Source organism: Triturus cristatus, chromosome 10, assembly GCF_964204655.1.
Source record: "Triturus cristatus chromosome 10, aTriCri1.1, whole genome shotgun sequence".
Classification (NCBI taxonomy): Eukaryota; Metazoa; Chordata; class Amphibia; order Caudata; family Salamandridae; genus Triturus; species Triturus cristatus.
The window spans coordinates 978,901,338-978,928,736 of record NC_140593.1 but is presented as its reverse complement, the minus strand read 5'-3'; the positions used below and the strand labels follow the sequence as shown (position 1 = coordinate 978,928,736).

General features: G+C 43.8%; 1 protein-coding gene across 1 annotated transcript in view; it reads right to left on the bottom strand.

The window, feature by feature from the left end:
* The window catches only part of AQP1 (aquaporin 1 (Colton blood group)), a 33,357-nt gene extending 7,464 nt beyond the window's left edge, over positions 1-25,893 (bottom strand). The window contains exons 1-2 of the mRNA XM_085628886.1: positions 25,445-25,893; positions 2,862-3,026 (exon numbers count right to left, since the gene is read on the bottom strand). Coding sequence (XP_085485012.1) covers positions 2,862-3,026; positions 25,445-25,834 — 555 coding nt within the window. The 5' untranslated portion in view covers positions 25,835-25,893. The remainder of the gene's footprint in view (positions 1-2,861; positions 3,027-25,444) is intronic.
* Positions 25,894-27,399: the final 1,506 nt, after the last annotated feature.

Below are 27,399 nucleotides of genomic sequence, written 5' to 3'. Positions count from 1 at the left end.
GATGTGAAAGTGAGTGTGGTTGTTTACATAGACCCGTTTTGAGAACAACCACTCAGAGGGGGCTTTTGTGAACAAACAATTTCTAAAGTTGCAAACAACTAATGGGAATTCTGCTTTACACTGACAAAATATAAACTTTGTCCTACAACTAGGCTCAATGAGTAATGAATGGTGGCTGTGTCAGTGTTGTGCAAGTACTAGCTGGAAGAGTCCAACGAGCTGGAGGGCATTTCATTTCTGAACTATAAGAATCTGGCATGCTCCACCTAGGCTTTGCCATTGCTTGCTAACTTGGCTGTTAAATGTTCTGTATTAAAGTCTAAACAAACACAATATTTAAGTAAAATTCAATTGAATTAACAGGCCAGTCCCTTTTCCAATGGGAGCCTGTGTGTGGAAAGCTGTTGGGTGAACTGGCATCATGTGGTTTTAATCCTGACAAGAACAGCAGGACCCCAGAGACAGCTGGCATGTCTATATTTTTGATTTGATTCTCTATGCAGCCTGCCCCTGTTGTATCATTTTCTGTGAACAACATGTTCCACTAAATAGTGTGGTCATGGGACAACTTTCATTACGGCAAGTGATCCCAGCTCTCTCCTTTATGAAAGACGGAGGGCTTGGAGCGGACAAAATCCCCCAATCATAATAATTGTTTACATATAGATTGCCATTCGAGCATGTGGTTTTTCTTCATTTGCGTGCTAGAGTTACCAACTTCTGTAAGCCCTCCACACCTCTTATGTTCTGCACCTCAGATGCTATTATTGGGACGCTTAAATTATCAGCTGGTAACTTGGGCTTACATTGCTCTGCCATTTACCAGCTTTCAGGGGTGCAAATGATCCAACCACACTGACAACTTATAACTATGTAGACTGAGTCCAGTGTCTGTTCCTTTATCCCACTCTTACTGTGTGTGGAGGGGAGAGATTCTCTAGATTAGTGAATAGGGGAATCATAGAATGCAGCCTCCCAAATTCACTAATTTACCACAAAAATGTATCCCACGACCTTCTTGAATCCGGTCTAACCTGTATCTCCAGAAGGAAAGACATCCCAAAAGGGTTGTTTATGGGCCCTCACACACGCTTTCAGTGTCATGCTTCATCATTGGGTCTCTCCCTGGTCCCTATAAACCAGGGTTGGTTCAGCCATCTTCCTGGGAGCTCTTTGAATTTTTCCTAACGGGGTCTAAAAGATTAAAAATACCTATAGGACACCTCTGTTTTCCTTTTGGGGTCTAAAAGAGTAAAACTACTGAAAGGACACCCCAGTTTCCCTTTATTCTGGGGTGCCCTTGGTATACTTAAAAAAATTCTAGATATAACATCCCTATATCTAGCGTTGTTAACCATACCAAAGGCACCCAAGAATAAAGGGAAACTAGCATGTTCCTAGGTATTTTCAATATTTTAGACACTGTTAGGAACAATACTCAAAGAGTTTCCTGGATGATGGTGGGACCCACCCAGGTTATACTATGAACAGGTGCACTGGCTCATTGTGTAGTCGAGTCCCTCTTTATACAGTCGTTCTGTTTAAAGCACAGACAATTACATCAGGATTTCTCCGAGCTGGCCCATGCTTGGAAACAAAAAAAGGCAACCCCTGCTTATTCTCTCAGAGCAGTACACTCTGTAGGCCATGCACTAACTCAGAGAAATTCCAAGTTAAATGTATATACTTTAAAAATAAAGGGGCGATTTATAAAGGTTTTGTGCAATACAATGCAGCAAGACACCTTACTGCGCTGCGATGCGTGGAAGGGAGATGGCAGGAAGGAGCCATATTTAACATTATATGGCGCATTCCTCCACTCTCCTTGAGCTGGTCAACAATGGGCTGCCTTGCACCAATGCAGGAACCATTACACTGTGGTGTAGGAGTACCTGATTTGTAGGTGGGAGTGTTTTGTGTAGGCAGGGCACCTTCCTGCACAACAATTCTCAGAGGCATTTTCGTTCTAAGTGTATTGCAGAATACAGCACACTTAGAAAGAGGAAACAACGAGGAGAAGAAAATATATTTCACATTATTGCACCTCTGATGGGAAAGCGTACAGTTCAAGTGCATTTCTAAATCTACCAGTGTTGGCAAATCTGGGAATGCCTCAGAATACATGGGTGGATGTGTGGGAATCCCCACAATCCACCCATATAATGCTCCAACAGTGCAGTGCAGGGTGCAGTGTAACACAAGGCAGTGACTTGACCTGCTTTGTGTTACACTAGATTTACCAATCCATGTAGAAATTTGAATCTAGGTTTTGCGTCGTCCTGCAACATAAAATATTGATAAATTTGGCCCACAGTTTATACACTAAGTCAGTATGTCTACGAGTTGTTAACCCCTTCCCTGCGGGGGTAATTCCCCTACGGTGCGGGGGGAGGCGCGGCGCCACTGTGGTCGTGACGAGCACAGCTCATCATGCCTCACAGTGGAGCTGTGCTCATGACGAGCTGACGTCGTCACGACCCCGCCCACTGATTAATTCTCCCGCACAGGCAGGGAATTGATTGCGTGTGGGCGGGCCGCGGCCGTTATGACTAGCTCAGCTCGTTATGAGCACAGCTCCACTGTGACTCATGACGAGCTGAGCTCGTCATGAGCACGCAAGAGGTTAAATGGGAGGCAACTGGCAAAGCTCAGAAAAATGGACCAGTAGTTGCGGTTGCATTATACCAAGGTGTACGGCCTGATGCTCATGCATTAACTCGTAATGTTACTGAAAGAGTGCGTGCACTGTAGACAACAAGTTTTGTTGAAGACATGCACGATCCATGTCTATGCATGGATGCAAAATGGGATCAAGATACAGCTCTATCTCTAGAGACGTAAGGATATCGCATTCAACTTACTGCAACGAGGTGTCCCAGAGTTACTGAAAGTCCAATTGCCAGGGGAGCAGATCCGGTGATGTCTCCTCTCCTCCGGTCTGTGATGGCAATCACACAGAGTACCAGCTGGAATGTGATGATGATTTCAATGGCCAGCCCTTGCCCCGAATGGACTCCCACTGCCAGCTGTGAAGATGGATGGAGGTGAAATAGGAGATTTCAATTATATCCACATGACCTCATTCGAATATAATCAGCACTCAAGTTCAAATATCTGATACATCACTTCATTGATAGAAAAACAGAAATTACGACATACTACCAAAAAGTGAAAGTTCTGGAATCAAAGGAAATGTTTTCGATGGAATTTACATCTTTGGATTGTTTTAGAGCTCCAAAATATTCTTAACAATTTTAGCAATGTCCTATCAAAGTATAGTCTAGTAGGAAACGTATTTCTCCGATCATTTAAGACATATCGCGTATTTCCTACTGCATCCATTTTTCAGAGATTTTCAGCATGTGACCAAGGGAAAGGCAGGTTTGGGAAAAGGCTGAGAAGGATGTTGAGTATTGCCTGTTTTCTCTCTTCACTAATATACATCTCAGAAACTGTTTTCCATTTTGTTTCCCAATTACATCATCAAAAGGTGCTGCCTGAGTGAAACCTAAGTCTGTAGGTAAACCTGAGAAACGCTTTTCTCCTATTAAAGGAAACATGCTTTAATTACAATTATGATTATAGCCAACATGATGAATCTTTTAAATGGATTATCCAGAACCTCATTACCAACAATCAACAACAATAAGTATTCTAGAATGTTGCTTTGTTGGATGACGTCTGCATAATTTGACCATTCCACCCATCACTATGTAGATCGCACAGGCAGACATCTTGAGCTGTCTGACAACATCTCATGTCATCACACATCGCACATATACACACATATATTTGGTAGAATCTTAGAACTGCTTGTCTAGAGAAAGCACATAATGTGATCTCAGTTTCAGTGCTTAATTTGTTCTGCTGGTTGAAGGTGGCGGGTACCAGCACTCATGTTTGGAGACCCATACGTAAGTTTCGTCATCACACTTTGCCCCAGAGAAAATGACAGAAAATGGGGAAAGGAGGAAGAGAAAGATAACAAAACAGTGAGAAATAAAAAAGTTAGGCCTGAACTAGAACCTACAAGAGTGAGGTAAAGAAACAGGGAGGGTAGGGTGGTGGAAGAAAGATGCTTGGGGAGAATCGAGATAAAACAGCCTTGCTATTGTGCAATCCAGGCATTCGACAGCGACTACAGCAGCATCCAAAGAAAACCTTTGGGCCGCAACATTTAGTTTTTGTCTTAAAATTAAGAACAGTGCAGCTTCTCTTATAGTACATCCAAAAGACGACTGCATTATAGCATTTATAGCCCTATCACAAATAAGTTCTTGGAGTACAGCAAAACATTTGCATCCAAACAAATTACTGTATTGACACCTTGTTTATACTTAGCTGCCCAGCACTCAACATCTTTTTTAATAACAAAGGCCCACATGCATCAAAGCAAAAGCCAGTCGCAAACGGGCAGATTCTCAGAATCTGCCCCTTTGCGACTGGGATTTTTGCATTTGGGATGCATCATCCCAAATGCAAAAATCGCAATTTAAGGAATCTCTAAATTGCGATTCCTTAAATTGCTATTGCATTTAAGGAATCCCAAATTGAGATTCCTTAAATGCAATGCATGAAAGTTTAAAAATTAGCGATTTTGCTAATAGGGGGAGCAAATTACCATGAAGTTGAACTTCATGGTAATTTGCAAAAACTTAGAAAAATGCACTAAAGTGCATTTTTCAAAGTTCCATTTTACACACACACATGCCCTTGGGGCATGTGTGTGTGCAAGATGTATTCATATGCAGATTTCAGGGGTGCAACAGGGTGTCTTTTTGACGCCCTGGCACCCTTGAAATAGCATGAGCAATTTGCGATTCTCTAATTGAGATTAGCAAATTGAGAAAGTCTTCCCATTCATTCCTATAGGCCTCCAGGCCCATAGGAATCAATGGGGAGGTATTCCTTAATTGCGACTCGCAATTTGCGAGTAGCAATTAAGGAATGTTTAGAAATCGCTATTTTGTAAGCGATTTCTACATGCATAGCCTTTTGCTATTCCTTATTAGCGAATCCTTATTTTTCGCTATTAAGGAATCGCAAATGGCATTGTTGATGCATGTGCCAGAAAGTGCTTAAATTTAAGGGAAACCTAAATATTCTAGTAAATGTAATTTCCTTCAAGGACTACTTGCTTGGATTTACCTGTACTAATCCATATTTAAAAGCTAATTAATTGTGGCCTGGAATGTTAATAATGGTGTGGGCAACTATCCCACTTCTCCATGGCACCATGCCAAGAGAGGGTGAACCATTCCTCTCCTTTGCAAGGCCAGCTCCACTGCCAGCAACTACTACATTTATGAGTGTGTGTGTGTCTCCCTGGGGTTGTATAGCAATCCAGACATTGGCTCAGACTACGGCTGAATGTAGGTGATTCAGTGGGTGAATGTGGCTGGCTGAATGTGGACTGGTGGAAGCATGTGAGTGGTAATGCACAGAGCAGGGGGTTGGTCAAGGTGGGAGGGTAAAGCTGAAAGTGGATGGTGGTTGGCTTCCACACGCTATCAGGGGCCAGATGTAGGTGGCTAAATACCGGTCGGTCATGCCGAAATTCGGTAAATTTCAGCGTTACCGACCGGTATTTAGCCATTCCTAATGTAGGTAAGGAATAGGTAAATAAGGAATCGGTAAATACAGATTCCTTATTGCTCTTGCATTTAAGGAATCAGTAATACTGATTCCTTAAATGCAATGTAGGAAGCACATTAAATAGTGCTTTTGAGCCTTAAGAAATCGGTAACTACCACCAACTTCAAGTTGGGGGTAGTTACCGATTTCCTTTAAAAAATCATTTTTTGTTAAGTGCCTTGTGCCATTAGGGCATATATGTGCGCCACATGTGCACACATGCGCATATCAGGGGTGCAACAGGGTGTCCTTTTGACACCCTGGCACCCTTGAAAGTGCTCCCGCTATTAGCGATTCGGTAATACCGAATCGCTAATAGTGAATGTCTTCACATTCATTCCTATGGGCCTCCAAGCCCATAGAAATGAATGGGTAGGTATTCCTTATTACCGAATCTCAATTACTGATTCGGTAATAAGGAATATTAAGGATTTGGTATTTTTTACCGAATCTTTACCTACATAGGAAATACCGATTTCTTAATAGCAAATCAGTAAAAATTTGCTATTAAGAAATCGGTATTTCAGATGTACCTACATCGGGCCCCAAATTACAGTTGTTACCAAATTACATGATCGTGGAAAAATCACCTGCCTGAATATGCCTCAACACCTTTGTAAGCGTTAAAACAGGATCACCAAAATGTGTGGTACTCAACAATGAACTCACTAAAGGTTTGTTTGTGGGCTGTGTTTCATGAAATATTTATGCTTATTCGTGGTGCATTTATTTGTTTGAAAGCTGGTGCTGTTCTAGTTGCATCTGTCTTGCACCCTGCTGTACATTGTCTGTTTGTCGCTGGCATGAGCAATGGACAGATTAGGTTAAGACAAAAAATGCCTCCAGGGAGGGTACTTGCAGCACCCCTGAGTGTTGCAGAAAAACTTTAGTTTTTTTCAAAGAAACGTTTCAAACGTTCTGTGCAGGAAGAACAATTTGATGCGATAGCTAGGCTGAGACTGAGAGTCTGAGGGGCATATCAGCATGGGCCGGCGATAATTATCGCTAAGCGCACTTAGCGCTAGGATAATTATCGCCGGCTATCGCTGCTTTCTATCGCGGGGATAGCGTGCTATCAGCAACACTTATCTCCAAAGCGATAGAGATGCAAGCGTTAGCTGGAAAACAGTGTGATTATCGCTGGAAATCCAGCGATAATCGCACTGTGACCGGCGATACTTTGCTGATAGGGCAGGGTGGTTTTAGCCATGTAATCCACCTCCCATTGGATTACATGGCTAAGTCAGAACTAAAGCAGGCGTAAGGAAAGTAGCAATAACCATGGTTAGCGCTACTTTTCTTATCGCTATGCTTCTTAGCGATTCCCTTGATAATTGGAGAAATGTCGGTTAGCGACATTTCTCCAGGTATTTCGGGAAGGAACGCCCATTTTGCATCTGATTAGAGATACAAAGCTGGGCTTTCAGTAAACAGGTGCTAAGGCAAGGATTCACACGATAGCGTGACCTTGCTGATATAATGCATGTGTAGTATAAGTCAGATGTATCAAGACCGGTGCAAAGTCAAGCAAAGTGGCATGCACAAAGTCTTTTCTTTTGAACACAAACAAACTTTGCAATGAAAAGGAGCTCTAAATGCAAGTAGCTCTCTGGATTGCCGTGCATTTTTCTGTGCCAAGGATCTTCCCATGGTTGGTACATGGGTGTTCCCATGCTGCCACCCATGGTTTTCGATTCAAAACCATTCTAGTAAGATTGGAAAACAATGCTTTTCACCAAATATTAACACCTCTTTGAGGCAGGCGTTAACAAGGGGAAATGTTTTCATTTATGCGATAGTTTCACAACTTTATGTGTGCCGCACTGTACAGGACACATCGCAATCTGTGACAAATGTTAAGGTTATCCTAAGCATAGTATTTGTACCAGAAGGGTGCCTTTCCAGACATTACCTATGCTTGGCATCATGCCCCTCCCTTTGCACTATGTTGCAATGGAGTCTGTGTGGCACTAGGCAGCCTATTTGTGAGCCGGTGATGGGGAATAAATCAATAGTGCTATATGTCAGTAGGTATGGCTTTGAGATGCTCTCACTCCGTAGTGCAATGCAGCACAGCAACTTTTTTGTTTTTTTTTGCATATTTATATAGCGCGAACTCGACCCGAAGGTATTGGAGCGCTTTACATGAGTACCATATTTACATTACACATTCAGGCACGGGGAGATTAACTGATTTGCCCAGAATCATAGGATGTGGACGCGACCTCGAGGCTCGAACCCTGGTTTTCAGCACCAAAGTCGGCAGTTTATTAGAACATTTATTAGTCAGGAGAAGGGAGAACGGACAGTGAGAAGGGGCAGAAGCGTGAAGGCCAAGGAGGCAGGGAGAAGGGCTACAGAGAAGAAACTGAGGGGTGTGGGCAGAAAAATGCACTCCATGTGTACCAAGCAGAAAGGAAAGGGGGCCCAAGAAGTGAGAACCAAGCAGCAAGGCAAACAAATGGTCAGCAGTTCACCCACTCACCAGAACAGTGCACATACAATGCCATAAGAAAAATAAACTCCCTGCATTCTTTTGCCATTGCCTAGTTTCCCAGGGGTCCATGGGCTTCAAGCAGCTGGATGGAAACAGCTTGTAAGGATGCTGCTTGGAGCACCAGGCCATGTGCTGATGTGTCAGGCATCCCCAGGCAGCGAGGCACTCCCTTCAGCTGCAGGCAATGTCCTTTGCAAAATAGCCACTTACAGCCACACATGAAAGCATGGAAACTGACTGTGGCAGTGCCAGCAGCCTCATTCCTACTTCACCATCCACAAGTTTTTCAATGTTTTCTCTGTCTGCAGTTTCTTTCCTCAGTTTTACATTCTGAGACTGCATGCTATCGCAAAAAGGGTCCGTAAACTATACTCTGGATCCCTCCATGAAAATCTGACTTTGACTTCACACTTTCATTGTCCCTTTTCTTTCTTTCTTTTGACTGACCGCTTTCTTACCTCCATCCACTATTTTCCTCTTGTCTCTGGGAATACAAAGCTCTAGGTCACATGCCTATCTCACTTAATCTCCTTTACTGTATTTTTGCAGAGTTCCTACAGCTCATTTCAAGAGCACAAGTGCTGCTTCTTTACACTGTATGGATGCAAACTAACAACACTTATCGTCTTCTAGCCTATCTATTGATCACCAACCATCACCAACCACTGCCGCCTCGCTGCCTCCTCATGCTGGCTTTCTACCTGGATTTGCTCTGCCTCGTCCCCGACTCCTGAGACCCAAGTGAACTTTTCCCAGGTATGGGGGCGCGGGAGCCGCGACGGCTGATTGTTGCCCCAGTGGACCTGAGCCTGTGGACCCGAGCCTACACGCCTCCTCTCCCTTCCTACCAGCCTTTGTACCCCCCCTTGACTTCTTTTTTTGCACTTTAATTCACGCTCCCTGGGTCACTTTCATGGACTTTATGACTTTTTATCTTTTGCCCTGCCCGCCATTTTTGTTGCTGTGCTCCGCCGATTCCTCCGGACCCAGACCCTCCATCTTGTTGATCCTTTGCCCTTTACCCTTTTCCCTCGTTCCCCCTTTGATGACCCTCAAACGTTTCTCCTTCTCTCTGATTTGCCTTTTCTCCATTCCCTCGTATCCCCGCACCCTCTCTGATAACACTACTTTTGTCCCCTCTACCTTCTCTCCCCCCCTTTTGATTTTCCCACTTCCCCTGTTAATTTCCGTGCAACTGTCTTTTATTGTATTGTACCTTGACTGTATTCTTGTTGTTTCCATGTAAACATTATGTAACTTATTTAAAGTCGTAACTTGCAACTCGCTGTGGTGTAACCTAATGTAAAGTGCTCTGATACTTATGGGTTTAGCCAGCGCTATATAACACTCATTAAGTAAATAAATAAATAAATCTGCATGAACTCACACAGCCTCCACTAATGATCACACATAACTCATATTAATATAATCTACCACAATACAATGTAGCAAATGCATGGAATGATCTTCTTGGGAGCACAACACTAATCCTAGCATCATGATGTGAACATCAGACAGCTCCTCTGTGGAGTACCAATGCTCACGGGCCACGGAGCTGCATTCCGAGATGGATTCAATTGGCTTGAAAGACCTAGAGTAAAGGGAAACATCTCTATTTATAAGGACTGATAGTTCCCTCACCCAGGGGCATATCATCAACGAGGCGATAAAAAATTGTAGCCGCTTTTGCGTCCGTTTTAGGACGAAAAGCGCCGATAATTTTAACGCCCTATTAGCAAGGACACGCTAACGCGTGAATCCATGCTTCTTCGCCCTTTCCCTTAACGCCCAGCTTTGCATCTCTAATGAGAGGCAAAGTGGGCGTTCCTCCCCAGAATAACGGGAGAAATGTTGCTAAGTGACATTTCTCCTATTATCAAGCCTCACTCTAAGAAGCACAGCGGCAAGAAAAGTAGAGATAACCCCTGTTATTGCTACTTTCCTTACGCCTGCTTCAGGACTGACTTAGCCATGATATCCTATGGAAGGTGGATATCATGGCTAAGTATGCCTTACCCTATCAGCAAGCTATCGCCAAACCCTGTGCGATTATCGCTGTATTTCCAGCGATAATTTCACAGTTGGCAGCTTGCGCTCTGAATTTTATTGCTTTGGAGATAAGCGTTGCTGATAGCACGCTATCTGTGCGATAAAATTCAGAGTTGGCCGACGATAATTATCCTCGCGCTAAGAGTGCTGAGCGATAATTATTGCCTGTCCTTGATAATATGCCCCCCAGTGTTTGTAAAGTGGGCTGATCCAAAGTGTGAAAGATACATTTCCCAAGCACTGGCTGAGGAGGCTGACCCATCGCCCCTTTTGTATGGATAGTGTCTTGATTGGAAGTGATTTGGCGGACGGTGAAAGCTGTTTCTAGCCATAATTAAAGATTGAAGAGACCTCACCAAGAGCATGTAAAGGAATACCCCTCTAGTACTATTTCTCCTACCAATAATTGCTTTGGGGAGAAGGCCCCATATTCTATAATATTGCTTGCAAACGCATTGCGCCTCCATCAGAGACTCCCCCTGTTTCTCGACTCACGGGCAGGTTGCTTTCCGCACTTTGTACAGATGAGATTGATGGCTTCACTTATTGCTCACAGGAGGCACATACATTAATCTATAGGTTATAGCAGGTGTCCGGCAGCTCCACGGGCAGTTCTATTGAGCCTCCCAGCAGGACAGAAAATGTTCGTTCATTGGCAACTCATATAACGTGTGAAGCAGTGTGACGTGACGTCACTTTTTTCCTGTGGGAAAAGTCACTTGCTGCGTACTTTAGGAATTTCCTATGGACGATGCCTTGAGGATTTGACAATGTCCATAGGGCCTGACACTAATTAAATGAGTTAATCATCTGCTGTGCGTCAGCTATAGACTTGCCACTTTAATGAGAAGACTTTGATGTTACATTCATAGCAGGTGATATATGCCGACTTTTTAATACAAAGAAGCATTCTGGAACATTCGAAAGGGTTCTGGAAGCATAAATCGCACAGAACTGTTCTGAGACTGCCCCTGTCTCGCAGCCAGCTCTACCCACCGCTACTTAAAAGTCGTACGAGCCCTGAATGAAGACAGGCCTCGGGCTATTTTCCCAGGATGGGTGCGCTTCCCCGAGTTCCTGCTGAAATGTCTTGGCACCGCGGGGGAGGATGGAAAAGTACAACCGCCAAGGGCTCTATTTATCACAAAAAAGAGCCCAAATCTCACGCTGCATTCCACCAGTAACCTTTCAAAAGTAATTTCTGCCCCAAAAAAAAAAATCGGTGCTGTTTGTAGAGCGTGGTGCCCAGAAGCTGGGCTGCTGGGCGTGAGTGAATTAGTAAATAAAACAGCGAAGCTGATCTGTGCTTGTTTAGTGAAGGTAAGCCTGTCAGCTGACATTCTGAATATGACGGGATTGACGTCTAGGGAAAAGGCGGTATTCCAAGGTATGTGGCATTAACCTATTGCGGCATTAACTGCTGTTGATTGGTCCAATTTGTAAGCTGCTGCGTAGGGTATCGAGAATGGACGACGGTTTTGGACTTTGCATTGCGACATGTGTGCAGGAGTCTGGGGTATGTTTTAGAATCCCTAGACCTCGATAGCTCAGTTTGATTTTGGCTTCAATACTTTCAAAGAGAAATTCCGATCCTGTCAAACCTCGATTGAAGACTGTTTGTCCATCTACATCAGATTGTCCAAAATGTTTAAGGGTCTCGAGTAACAAATGTTATGGGTTGCCTCTCTCTGGGGCATATTATCAAGACGAGCGATAAAATTATCGCCACTTTAGCGGCAGAAAAGTGTTGCTAAAACGGCGATAATGGGCTTGATAATATGCTCTATGGAATTCCAATTGAAGCCCATGTTAGATGTGAAGGACATCTAACCTGAGCTTCAATTGGAATCCCATAGAGCATATTATCAAGCCCATTATCGCCGTTTTAGCAGCACTTTTCTGCCGCTAAAGCGGCGATAATTTTATCGCCTGTCTTGATAATATGCCCCTCTGACTTTAGGCTATCAGGAGAACCATGGGGCATATTAACAAGGGCTTTATCTCCGCTTTTTTGGCTTTAAAAGCCAAAGAAGAGGAGATAAAAATATCGCCCTATCAACAACAGGGTGCTAACATGCAAAATCGCAAGTTAGCACCCTTTTTCACTACGCTTCCCTTTGCATCTCTAATGAGATGCAAAGTGGGCGTTCCAGAGCAAAATAATAGGAGAAATGTTGCTAAGCGACATTTCTCCTATTATCAAGCTTCACGCTAACCCTGTTAGAGACAAAAAAAGCAGCGCTAACCACGGTTAACGCTGCTTTACGTCTGCTTATTTTCAGACTTAGCCATGTAATCGAATGGGAGGTGGATTACATGGCTAAGTCCACCATGGGCCATCAACAAGGATATCCCTATCCTTGTAGTTTTATCTCTGCATTACCAGCGATAACCTTCCAAAATGCTGCTATCGCTGGATTTTTTATCGCCTAGGCGGTTAGCGTTGTTAATAACGCGATAACCAGGCGATATTATCCAGCGATAGCGGGCGTTAAAAAAAATAACCCTAAGCGCCCTGAGCGTTAATTTTCCCTGTTCCTTGTTAATATGCCCCCATGTTTAATAAAAAAAACGAAGCGTCAGAGGTACTATGATTTCATTCTAAAAAGTGGTCGCTATTTGCACTCTAACGTTTTTGCGATTAGATTAGTATTTTGAGACCTGCCATATCTACTAATAGGCCATTTCACAAGCTATAGAATCACAGGTGGTCACAAAACAACCTACTAAGTAACATTAATTAGGCAGGTTGCAAATTGAATCACCTGGAATCAACTGCCATCACAGGGATGGATGCCAAAAGAACAATTGAGGGACAGAATGCTGAACAATGTCAAACATTCACCCAAGTACAGAGAGATCTGGGTCTAAATCCGTTGTGTTTTTTTGCTCCCCATGCCGTTCCAGTCTAAACCCAGCCTTAGGCAAATCAGTCTTGACCCTGTTCCTCATGGGAACAGCCCAGCCCCAACTGCCATGCCAGGTTCTCCCTGCACCCTAAACAAGCATCCTGGGACCGGTTTCGGATATTCGCCCCTCATCAGCCAGGCTAGCTTGACTCCAGTGACATGGAGAGCACGGGACCTACGCCTGGGCTTTTTTGATTGATACAGACAATAATGTGTTCACACAGAATGGACATTTTACTTATTTTCACTCATTTAACTGCGGAAATATTGGATAGATCTATCCAAAGATATAGCATATGGTAAAGAAAACTGCATGGCCATTTTGATCTGTTATAGTTATTGTTGTTTGTCATGTGTCAAGTCCACAGCCTGCCATCAGTCAACCAGTGCCTACATCTTATTGTGAGGGCAGTTAGAAAGAAGGCATACACAGATCGCATATAATGTGTGAATATTTTTGGGTCACAGTACAGCTACCCAGCAGATCAAAAGCGTCTTTTCATCCTTTTGCGGTGATAAAACTAATGATGAAATGAGTACCATCCTCAAGGGCTAGGTTGTTTGGATCAAAACTTCTAACATAAAACTTTTGGGATAAGCACATATTTGGAGGTATTGTGACATTTTCTTTACAGGCTGATTTAGAGAAACAACGAGTTGGAAAGCTGTAAACAGGAATTAGAGACAAACTGTTCTGAAGGTCTTTCCAGGCTTCTCGCTCAGCCTAGTAAACAGGGCCACAATGGAGGGAGTAGGGAGCGGAACCTTGGAGCTGGCACGGAGGACATTGTTATGTAAACTAGGAAGAGAGATCCTTTCCTCAGATGTTTTCTCCATGGATGGGCCTTTATTGCCCTGCCAAGTTTGGAAGTCTTGGCTCAACGCGGGGTTTCCATTCCCATTGCAGTACTGCTTCTGATTAATTACATTGTTTACTATGGAGTTTTGCAAGAAATGCAAAGTGGAATATTTTCTCTGGTAAATAAAACTCTAAACTGAAAACAGTGCACTGGATTCATGAGGAACTTAAAAACTTGATTATTACACAGGTGCACGAAGTTTTGGGTACCAAATCATAGACTCATTTTTTAGATGCATTTATTTACAAATAACTTTACAATGTAATAATTTAAAATAAGGCTTGACATTATATGCAGGCAGGCCTGAAGTGCTTCGTAGGTAAGTGACATTTAGTTTAGCGAAAAACAAGTTTAATTTCTTAATTTCTCAAATATTTAGAAAATTCACAAAACTTCGTATGCTGGTGAAAACATTTGCATACCGTTTTTTGGTGAACTTTTCCCACAAAACAAAAGTACCCTCCAGAAAAATGTGTTTTTGCTGAGTATTAATTTCTTTTGCAAAACCTGCTTTTGTGTGCATTTTGATTTTTATTTAACTTCGAAAGCTTGTGAAGTGGTCTTTGGCAAATTTCGAAATAACTTAGCAAAGTTTGCAGAGGGCTAATTTCAGTGCATTGTGCATCACTAGTTCATTACCGGAAATGCAGAATGGCTGCCATTGTTCTCTACATAAAGAATTCTTACAGCTTGCAAGCACTTATCTAGGCAGATGCTTAAATAGACGAGTGCCCAAACAACATTAGTGTAAGTGCTGCCCTTCTGAATTCTCAATTTTTGACCCCTTGCCTCCATCCCATGAAATGTTTACAAGCAAATCACTTGAATCGTGTCATATTTGTAGTGGGCAAATGGAACAGAAGAGACTTCAAATACACTGCTCAGAGGGTGAGACTTTGGTTCATTTATAGAAAAAAGGGAACACGCAGGACTTCAAAAAGGCCTTGGCAGGGTGCCCACCAGTCCACCAGGTCAGCAGAGGGTCTGGTTTCTTCTCACCTGGTGGAAGACTGCCATCCATAATTAATAAATCCTAGCTACCTGGTGGGGATCTCTGGGACAAAAGCAGCCGTGGTCCGTGCAGGGAACAGCGGTCGGGCGGTGGGGCCAGGTAAGGAGGGATTTCGATGGACAATGCAGAGGGTAAATTAAATAAATAATTAATTTTCCCTTGGCATCATCCCTCGAAAAGCCACCTTATCCGGCCCAACCGCCCCACCGCTGTTACCTGCACGGACCGCGGCTGGACAAAATGCATCAACCAAAAGAGCGGATGCACTTTTTTCACTACTAATGTCTAGACAGCTGCCATGTTTTATTGACCCACTTGGCATTTGTTATTCTTTTTTAGAAACAAACCTCAAAATCAGTGGCTCTGACTCATAGGGCATTTGCTTCGTGTGTGTCGGGGCCTATGTGAGTTTTCTATGCCTAAGTTCTACTGGCTGGGAAAATATGCAAAAGGAGGACCGTCTTAAATAAGGGGGAGCTCCTAAACCATGAACGGCAACAGCCTAGTGGTGGAGGGGTCACCAACTATGATTGATCACCAGTGGAGCCAGTGACAACTCCACCAGAGATTAAGCAACAGTCCCCTCTCCAATGAAGCAGAGGATTTGTGGATGTGACTTGGTGAATAAACCACTGATTTATGGTTAACCTGTCCCACCAAGCGTTGAATGACCCCAGCAGTCATTTATAAGTACATTGTCATGCAAGCTCAATTATGCACTGGTCAATAGAAACAAGAATATCTCATTGCCCAAATATGTTTAGGAATTTGGGTTCGAATTAGTGTATGCCTTCCCAGAGTTCCACATCCCTCAACTGGGTGTGGCAGAGGGCGAATGAAATGAAGTTGGAGGGTCTTCACATTAAGGAATGCTGAAATGTACAAGGATATCACTGATTATTAAAGGGTAACACCCATTCAAATTGAATTCTTCTCATCCACTGACCTTTTTAAGATAAGTAGTGCCCATGCATAAGGTCCACGGGAGGGAAAAATCAATTAAGAATGATTTGCTAACATCGTTGGCAAGTGATCTTGCCTACAAGCAGGGTACAGACCCTCTGAAAGTTCTCAATGAAGACTGAAGCCTTGATGATGCCAGGTTGGGCTGGGCTGGGTTGATAGCCCGCCTGTCCTTGATATCAATTGGGATATTTAAGATCTGACGGTTCTTGAGCAGAGCAGGAGGAGTGATAGTACCCATTAGAAATATCAGATGGCAGCAATGTTTGGTGGGTTCTTCAAAAGATATAACTTCTCACCGGAATGCCGGGCTCGCTGCCACGGGTCCCAAGGAGATCTTTTGCCCATGATGAGAATGAGTTTGTGTTGGAGTTACTGGCTCTTCTTAAAAACAATAAGAGGCAATCTAGTTGGTAGCATGAGACACAAGAAAGTAAATGCAATATTATCATTTCTTTCATTCAGCTACGGATTTGGACTAAGTTTTAAAAAGTGTCATTTGAATTTTTGGGACCGTAATTTAGCAGACTGTTATAAACATTTTAAAAAAACACTCCCAGAACTTTGTGATACCTGTTTCCTTCATGGTAATATGTTGTGCTGTCAATTGACAGTTTCTCTGAACCGTGCATGCACATATCCATTTCCAAATACCTCTTTATAAAGGGCCCAATGCATTGCAGATTTCCCCTCAATCTAATGCCACTGATTCTTCTAAAGGTAACTGAGTCACAAATCAATACAATGTTATCTTCAGGTATGTGCTGTGCATGTATGAGCAGCTAAAACTTTTGTGAGTAAACCAACGATTTTAGGTTTAGTGTTAGCTTGGCATAAGAATTTGGGTTTGTTGGGGAGCAGGGGTGGGTGGAAGCCCAATTCAGGCAAAAACCACAATTCTCGTCAAGGTGAGCCACAAAAGTCACTAAATTTACCTATGCTTAAATCTTTGGTAGTTTGGCACAAAGCAGTCAAGTTTAACTTAAAGGCAAAGTGCAAAGTGTTTATGCAGCACAGACAGTGATAAAGTGAACACAGAACACAAAGAAAATCCCAAACCAGTTTAGAAAACTAGAGTAAATTTTAATAAATAGCATCATACTCGAATAACAAAATTACAATCAGTAGAACAGGTAATATTCAGTTTCTAACTTTTAGGCAAGTATAGTGACTTAAAGCACAAGGCACTACTCGCAGCCACCTGGTCATACTGGACGGGGGGGAAGTCACAAGTAGTAACAAAAACCGTCAACACCAGACTAATGCTCAAAATTTGATTGCTTCTAGGTGCTCCCCCTCACTTCCCTTTGGTCCTGATGAAGATCTCAGGATAAGGCTGAATTAACCTTTATGTATATAGGGGTCAAAACGTCGACGATTTTTGTTACTGCTTGTCAAACATAGGCGGAGAGAGTTTGTATCTGCACTTATATTCTGTCATGTTCTGTCAAATATTTATTTGCCATCACTAGGCTGGACAGGTTCAACTATATCAGATGTATATATTGCACGTTGCCTTTCCTTCTCTATTACCCTCACCATCACACATTCTCTCCCGAGCACTCTATCCCCTCTCTGAGGACCATTTTTATGGATGGTACAGACATACATGTCTTGCTTTTTGATATAATCATGTGATATATAAGATGTAAATGTAAATGTAAATGTATTTGTACTTATATAGCGCACTTCTACCCAGAGGTCTTGTAGCGCTGTATTCATACCACTGTGGCACCCTTCCTGTTTTTTCCTGTGAGATGTCCACTCCTGGGCACCCCCCAAGGTGAAGCCAGGCATCCTAGCGCTGTTGGGCCGTTGTGGAGATTAAGCAAGCGATTGCCCAGAGTTGCACAGTGGGACCCATGATTAGAATAGGCACCGAGGCGAGAATTATCAGGTCCGGGGAAATTGAATCCAAGAGCCGCCGAGGTGGAAATTGAACCCTGGTCCCGGGCCAGACCTCTGCATCGGGTCTGCCTCTCTAACCATTGAGCCACACTTCTCCACAATCATGTCATATAAACAAAATCACATTCATATGAGTTTATCATGGTGATGTTTGAATGATTCAAATTTATTGTGTGTCAAAATCAACTTTATTGTGTGTAAAATTGATTTTCACTGTGACCACATTCTTTGGTACTGTATGCTACCCGGTTCCATTGGATTTTAGGGTTACCCCATTGATATATAACTCACTCTAGTAGTGGTCAGCAGGTCTCAGGCAGGTCCAGTTCCAGGTTCAGTGCTGCAGGTTAGACAGGCAGTTGCAGGGAGGCCTCTGGAGCTTGTTGTGTCCCTGTATCTCCAAACAGGTAGTCATCCAAATGATCCTTAGAGTAACTCATGTAGCCTGGGATGAATGAGCAAGTCCAGTCTTCCTTCTCAGAGACCTGGGCAGACCTCAAGCATCAGGATGGTCTTCTGGAGAACAAGGCATGCCTTAAGCAGCAGGGCAGTCTTATGTGGAACAAGACAGTCCTTCCTCTTGTAATGTCTGCAGGACCAGGGCCTTACTAAAGAGTGGATCTGGAGTCCAATATTTATACCTGGTGCCAGTTTTTAACATGTGGGTATTCCCTAATGACCCCAGTATCTGGTTCTGGAAAGTTTTTCCCTTCCCCTGTCAAGGCTGCAATATGCCTGGGATGATAACAGATTAGTGCCAGGTTACTTTGTACGTGCAGTAGGCAAAGCCCTTTGAAATATAAGTGGGGCTGGGTACAGCCACGCCCTTAACAATCCCGTCAGGATGGCCCATCTTGTCACCACCTAAACCGCTTTTGTGTCACTGTCTGGAAGAATACACAAACCCCAAAAGCAGAGTCATTCACAGTCAGGTGACCAAGGACACTGGCTGCAAGCACAACTGGTTAGGCCAGGAAATTGCCAACTTTCTAAAAATGGCATTTTCAGAATTGTGATTTAAAATATGATGTTGCAGTTAAGAGGATTTCAAATTACAATTAATTTATGTGTAAATACCATGTTTCTATCTGCTCCCAATCAAAAGTTATCACTTATTTTATGTAATAAGGTAACCCCATATTAGTCAATAGGAGAGATAAGCCTCACAGAAGTGAAACACGGCTTTAGGAGCTTTTCACTAGCAGTATATGCAAAAATTAAATCCACATGTCCTACTTTTTAAGTACAAGGCACCCTGCCCTATGCGCCTTAGGCCTACCTTAGGGCTGACTTATATGTAATAAAAAAGGAAGGCTTGGGCCATAAAAAGGGTTTCTTTTACCAGGTCGAAATGGGAGATTAGAACTGCACTACATGCTGCAGCAGCAGTCCTGAGATAGGTTTTAAGAGGCTACTTTTGTGGGTGGCAAAATGAGTGTTGAAGTCCCAATAGGGGAATTAAATTTACAACTCTGGGTACACGTATGAACCATTTACTGGGGACGTATCAGTAAATTAAATGTGCCACTTAGGTTTGAGCCAATTGTACCATGTTTTAGGGAGAGAACTCCAGCACTTTAGCACTGGTTAGCAGTAGTAAAACTTGCAGAGTCCTAATGCCATCATAAACGGGTTCAGTACCAGAAGGCAAAACATTGGGTAATGAGCATGCAAAAAGGGCCAGGTACAAAACCTAAAATGTTTCATTTTGTTAAATTATGTGTCTAATATTCTTCTAGACTGCATGGGACAGTGGGTGGGCCCATTTGACTTATTGGCTAATTTACTTTGAGTGACAGCATTTTGGTCTTTGGTAAGGAGTACATTCACACACAAATTAGTTTTCTTCTGCAGGGACTATTATGGAGATGTAGGCGTTTGAGACCCAAAAATATCTTTGCTTTTTACAATTTCATTTTAAATATTTACGAAGACCTGGCAGTTCCTCCGGGAAAAGTTTTACCAGAACCTTGAAAAAACAATTGCAATGCCGAAAGGCTGGTAGTCAGCAACAGACGTACTGTCTTTGCCAATGCCTGTTTTCATTGAGGGCGCTGTGCCGTTGTTTAAATGTTGGGGGACAGCTAAGCTCTGAGGACCAGATTTACTAAGGACTTGCGTTGCACTGCATGAGGTTAGTCGTTGCAAGGTAACACACGTCCGTACATGAGATTCACACAGCCAAGCAAGGGGTAATTTGTGCCGCCTTTCATGACTTTGTAATGAAATGTAACGCAATACAGCAGCTTGCATTGCATTTCAGTGTGGTAGGCGTTTCATGGGTGTGTCATGGATGTTCCATGCATCCACTCCTTAAATCCGATGCAATCCCAGATTAACTAAAGGTAGTAAATCTGGGTTTCTGCTAAAATAATGCACTTGACACAGGGAGGCGTAACAAGCAGAAGTATGCATATTCCTCCTTGTTATTTCCTTTTTCCAGGTGTGCTGCATTCTTTACCACTCATAGAAAGATAAATAAGCTTCCAAGGTTTGCTTTTTGTGCAGGAAGGTATTAATTTCTGCACAAAAACAATCCTGACCTTAAGGCTGGCATCCATGTACCACAGCGCAAGGGCGCCTGCACTGGCGCTAGGCAGCCACAAGTGTACTAGTGCTAGGGGGGAGAGCTGGACTGTACCATATTTTTGTAAACATGGTGCATTTCAGCTGTCTCCCTTTCCCTTGCTACACTGCGCTGCATGAAATAATACTAAATGTGCCCCTGAGTCTTTTTCTGAAAGCTATTATGTTGGTTTGTTTGGGAAGGTCTTTTGGACATTTTCCCAAAGCTTTTGTGTAAATCATGGCTATATCCTGGTTCTCTTTGTCAGTGCTGAAGCTAAGGCACTGGAGTGCACACCTCCCTGCAAACACTTTCTTCTTTGTTCGTGCCTAGTGACTGTAGAAAAAATAGGCAAGGCGTTATACTCTCTGCTTCCAGTGAAGGGCACTTCTGGTGTGCACTTGACAGATGGGAATGAGCTGTGAAGTTCAATGTGAAATACCAATAGCTCTGGAGTGGGCTTTGGCTGCTTCTGAGCCAGACACTTGCTGATAAGGAATATTTGTTCTGTGACTGCTGCTTGCGGTGAATTGCTGCTCTCTCGTCACTTCTCTTGGTTTGTGGTGTTCAGGGGCATGACAACCAGCACCACCGGCGGGGCAGTGGGACAAATCGTTCCACGGGGCCCCAAGTACGAATATGTGACGTTAGTCCACATGCATTTACAACGCATGCCCTTACAACGCGGTCGTTACATCGCATACCTTTATAACGCAAGTCGGAACAACGACTTGCTCGGGGGGGGCTGGATGTTGGAATAGTATAATTTACTATTCCTACTCCAGTCTGTGCAACAGTAAGGAAGGTGTTGGATTTTAAATCCAACACCTTCTGCCCCCGAACGCAAGTCATTGTTCCGACTTGCATTGTAAAGGTATGCAATGTAACAACGCGGTCGTTGTAACGACTGCGTTGTAATGGCATGCGGTGTCTCACATGCGTGGCAAACAATGTTTATCACTGAGTACTGATGGCAAGCCTGACACCGCTTTCATTGAAACTGAAAGGGGCTTTACTTGGGCTCAAGGAGACACACAGATAAGGAGTTTTATGATGGAAGGCAAGCGGTGTCTCTATATCTGCCTATTATGTTGGATACAGTTTGTGAAGATGGGATGTCTTCAGGGCATTTCCACCTTCTCAAGTGCCATGGCACCTGCACAGAAACAATAAGTGAAGTGTGTTATGTGGTCTCTCCAGCAAGAAAATGATCTTGTCATTTGGCACCACGCCCACTCAGTGTGGGTACACTCCGGTACAAGCCAGGGAACCTCACCCCAGTGTAATCTGGATCCTGATGGTTTATACTAGTGTTAAACAGTATGGTTCATATGTCCCTGTTGCTGCAAAACTATGCAGTGAGTACTCAACTGTCATAAGATAAAAATGTTGGATCTCTTGGCAACACCACTTTCCAAGTGCAATCTGATATAAACTGGCTGTTGGGATGGCAGGCCTGGGGAGCTCACACACCGCCTGCTGCTATTATTCACTTCTGTGGGGATACCAGACCATCACCTACTGTGGGGGATATCTCCATAGCCACTTTAGGATGTAGATGCTGATGTTAATATGCTTGTATTCCCAAATCCTTGGTCTGCCTCCTCTCTAACCTGTATGAGGACTTCATGGTACATGGCTAATACTATTCCCCCAATCCCCAATGTGTTGATGTACTCCTTGTCTGAAACGCAGCCGCGGCCGCTGCAGGTAAGAGCGGTGGGGCAGTGGGGCTGGCTGTAGGGAATTTCGCGAGACGACCACGAGAGAAAATTAAATAAATAATTAATTTTCCCTCGTGGTTGTCTCTCGAAATCCCCCCCAGCCGGCCCACCGCTCTTACCTACAGTGGGCCACAGCTGCCGAAACGTACTGTGTACATTTTTGTTATGCCCAAAATCTCAATAAAGTTGGTTGAAATGAAACAAAAAGGGAGAACCATGTGTATTTTTCTGGCTGTGGTGCAGTAACTAGAGTACACAGGGCAAGTTATATTACGTTTCCAGCATGGTAGCCCAGAGGCAATGCTGATCTCTGCATTGTGGTATCACATTTAGTAGCAAAATCACTTTTTGGTTCAAATTCATCCCTGATACCACAAGCAAAGTGCTCTGACACGCATTGGGTCTTGTTTGCGCTATGTACACCTGCTAAATTATTAAACAGATCCACTTGGCACAGAATGACATCTGCTTCATGCAAAAATCCTGAGCTTGTGTAGCTGAAAGCACTGCACCAACTATGATACTGCATCTACCAGTGAACAGGATGCCCAGTGTTGTGCTTCCAATTGGATTGAGTGAAAAGTGTCACCTTACGAGGCAGAAAGCGCTAGAATAATATCATACAATATAAACTTACAAGGGCTACTGCAGGGTCATGCCTGGATGGAAGGATCATTGTATCAATGCAGTCACTGCGGGGAGTGGTTCATGCTTATTGGAGCAGTGCGATGGAACGCCTGCCTCTGTGAGGGCAATAACAAGTCTTACAAATATACTGTCTTACAGGTCACCTTTCATTTCAGTGACCAACTTACCTCACAATCTTTCTCTAACCAGTGTCTGGTTCTGCCTCTATAACATGAATGCTCATCATTAGTCAGAATCCATGCCAGATTTTCAGGATAACCAGAGATAATAACATAACAGGTGTATCAGTAGAGTGCACATTCACCTCAGAGATTATTTTTTGGGGGCTGTTGGCACATGAAGGATGTTCACCTTCAACTGGTACTCATTGTATCAACCTAAGAAAGATAAAAGGCTGAGTGGACCCACTGGGAATTGAACCTGTGACCATGAGATATAATGCAACCCCTGGAGGGAATGCATTAGTCCACTGAGCCAAACGTGACTTCAGTGGCAAAGCCCCTCTGTCATGGCTTCTAGTGCAAGGAAGGAAAGAGCTCCACTGGCTGCTTTAAATTATAATATACACCAATAATCAAGGTTCGTGGGCCTTCCCTCAGGCCTCTGGGTGCGCAGGACCACAGCCGGAGGGCGCTATTTTAGGGCATTAGCCCCGCCCTCTGGAATACCATCCCTCTTGCTGCCCATGGCATGCAAGACCACTGGGCTTTCAGGAAATTGATCAAGATATTGCTATTTTCCAATCTCTAGCCCACTCCCTCTCTGTCCGCCTCTACCCTGGCTTAGCGCCGGGATGCCCCGTTGCTGGGGCAGCCATGTGCTCTACAAATGCTGATAACATAACATAACAGTGTCACTGCAACTACTGTACCCATGGAATCTACGCCCCTGCTGGTCTTAGTCAAGGGAGTCACCACACCCGGCTCACCCAAACAATGAATCTCAGTGGAACTAACCTAGATAGTGCGTTTATCCTGAAAATGTGCCATGCTTCAAGCCTCCTGGACCTGCTGTGGACACCTCTGTCGTATATCGTTACCCAACTCCTGTGATCCTTGCAGTCACCTGCTTGTCTAGACAAGGTTCCTTCTGGTGTACCAGAGGACAAGGGATGGAGAAGCTAGAGGGGGTCGCTAAATGTCAGCATCACGGATCAACACCGTTTTCATGCATGAACATGTGGCAGAAATTAGATTTCGGTGGCAGAGCAACCCTGTCGTGGCAACGGTGGAAGGGAAGGGTGTGAGAGGCCAGTCGTACCCCTAAGCGCCCCGCACCGTGAAGCGCTCAGAGCGAAAACATTGGGAGCTGGAGCTGCGTTCTGACTGCCTACTGTGGCAACCAATCAGGAAGCAGGGTTCAGCCCTTTAAACTCGGGACAGGAGAAGACACGCTATTATGATGCTTCGCAGACAAGTGTTTGGTAATACAGAACCGAATCTGAGAGGGTGTGTGAGTGTATGTATGTGCGTGTATGTGTGTATATATAGTAGGTCTCCTTCTGCCTTCGACCTCAATACGATATAGCTGCTAGTTTATGTAAACAGTGAAAACATATTTGCTGCGTGTGGGAGAAGGTGTCCTTAACAGGTTTTCCGTGGCAAGTCATTCATAATGCAATACAGTGACACAAATGGAAAGAACAGTATGAAAATAACATAGTACCCTCCAACAGCGACTAATATTGACGATAAACAAGAGAGGAAGAGATGTCAATCGCGATGCCCCTTTTCGTGTGCCAAGCGCACCTGTGCACAGGACTTGACAGCCAAGTATGCACACGAGTGTCCTTTGGAATGTTGTATATCAAAAATATTGTTCTTTTTTGTAGACAACCAAGAATTGTTTTCCGTGCTAATGTTTAGTCAAATTTCCTCAAATAACGCCCTGTAGTGTTACACGCTACACATTGGTTGCTAGTACTGCCTACCCCTGCTGTGCTCATACTACCACACACAAGCAGCATCAGAGGTTGAAATGAACCACCGGAGTATAATGTGCTGTCCTGACTCCTGCAGGACTCTTGATTCAATGCAGCAAGTGTATGAACCCACTGAGCTATGTCACCTGCTTAAACAGATCCAGCCCACAGACGCGTTTTTTTTCAAGCAGTGTTCAGATTTTTAACATAGAAGGTATTTTTTGGAACACCTGCGTTCATTATAACAGTAAATAAATATTGGAAATCAATATGTATGTTTCTAGTGCAGTTGGTAGGCAGTTTCTAACTCTGTTGCACGTTATGTTACATTATATTATTTCACATGTCCTTACCTTACTTTGCGTTATGTTGTGATATGGTGTGGCTTGGTCTGGTGTCTTATGGTAGGAAAGGGTAAGTTAGAGTAACTTGGGTTAGGTTAAGTTAGATTAAATTGGTTAAGTACAGTTAGGTTAGCATAGATTAGGTTATCAGATCATGTGTGAATGTAGTGTGTCTAAGTTTTGTAATGCATTTATTAAAGCACAATTTTCGCCACCAATGTTGCTTGCAAAAAGTGACATTAGGTCATTCAATACTGTTAGTTTTGTAGTCAATGTCAAGACAATAAGCACTTAAAAAAGAGATTGTTCAATTATTTTGATTGGTTTAGGTGTTTCGATCTCTAAGAAAGAAGACATGTCATCGGAGAGGTGTACTGAATGGAGAACAAAGCATGCGGGTCGGTCTCACCTGGTTGAGCCCCACGGAGTTGTCCTGGAGCGCGACGGTGACGCCAGAGAGCATGGCCGCGGCCACCACCGCCCCCAGGCACTGGGCGATGATGTAGAAGACCGCCTTGAGGATGCTGATTTGGCAGCTCAGCAGGCAGCCCACGGTCACCGCCGGGTTGAGGTGGGCGCCGCTCACGTGGCCCACGCTCTGTGCCATGGTGGCAATGGCCAGCCCGAAGGCCAGCGAGACCTTGACATTGTCTTGGGAGGCCGTCGTCGTCTTGTTGTGCACGACAGGGAACTGGAAGCCCAGGGCTGCGCCGATGCTGATGAAGACGAACACACTCATGGCCAGGAACTCAGCCACCACCGCCCTCCAAAAGGCTTTCTTCTTCAACTCGCTGGCCATCTTTCCTCTCTCTCTCTGTCCCTGCCGAGTGTGAGGAAAAGTCTGAGGAGAACCGGAGAATGGTGGCATTATTTATAGGGCATTGGGTGGTCTGTAGGAGGAAGGGGGTGTGTTGTACAAAAGGAGGAAAGAACATTTCCATAGATGCTGACTGCTAGATTGATGGGAGGCACCGCGAGCTGCCAGTTTTTTTTCCTCTCTTGAACTTACTTAACAGCTTCAGTCCTAGCTCCCGTGTAATCCAGTCTTTTTCACTCTTGTGGAAAAGAAGGAGATTGCCTGGGAGTGATTTTAAAATGCTTCAAGTGCAGCGCGTGCCATTGTTGGAGCTGTTCGATGTAGGCAAGTGCTTGCTGAGCGCCTTGGCTGGCTCTTGTGCACCGAGCACAGTTTGCAGCGGACGAATTTGCAGCCCCTTTTCGAGGCAATTATTTCACTGAAAAATGTGAATGTTCTTTGCCCTTTAAGACCTGGAGGGGCAGAAAGAAATCGACACCACTGCCAGAGGATGCCACAGAAGGATGAACACAGGGGTTGCATTTGGCTTCAAAAACATAAAAAGAGATTTCCAAATAACAGACTTGAAAGTGATTGTATATATTGCTTCGATAGCAAGTAATACAGACAGCCATACATTTCTGATATCAGTAAACAGCATTGTCAATACATTCGCTTCTCCATAAGGAGAAGAAGTAAAATATTGACTTACATTTTATCTTTCTGGAATGCACATGCATTCTTCTTGTGAAATGTGTGGTTTAAGATGCTAAAAGGTCCTTGAACTGAGAAGCCCACGAAATGCTGACTTAAGAAACGAGTGGGATACTTTCCAGGAGGGAAAAATATTTGCATGGCCATGACATCAGTCAATAGTGGAAGCAACAGAACAGCGACAGCTTAATTAATTCAGAACTAAGTCAATTTTAACACTGTTTGGAAGTTTAAAATATTCACTATTTTTTTTTAGTAGTGCAACGTTTTCGACAGGGTCGGGAAGAATCTAACTCAGCAGCTTATCACATTCAAAGAGTTTGGCTGTAAGGAGAGTGGAATGAAATTGTAGGAAGTAGTAACTGTCGATGGGCGTCATTTAAGGAAATTGTCGCATTACTGTGTGAAAACAGCGATGCACATTTTTTCACTGGATACGCCGTATTTATTATACAGCGCTACATGTCGCAAGGAGTTACAGATACATCAATATTTCTGACTTATCTGTAGGCGCAGTAATAACGCATTGCTGGAGTGAGTCGCAAAAGTGATGCAACTCCAGCAATGGGTCATTACACATGGGCATGCCCCATGTTAAATGTGCCTGCTTCACTCTTATGCCTGCTGTGAAGCAGACGTAAGATTTTGATGCATTGGCGTCCTAGAATTGGTGCAGTGAAATCTGATAGATTTCACTGCATCACTTCTACGAGGCTTTTTGCAGGGGAACGCCCACCCTGCTTTTTGCAGGGGAACGCCCGCCCACATTATACCTGACGCAGGTATAATGTAGCGCAAGGCTTTACAAAATGACCCATCTGCCTTTGTAAATAGGGCACAACATGGGGCATTTT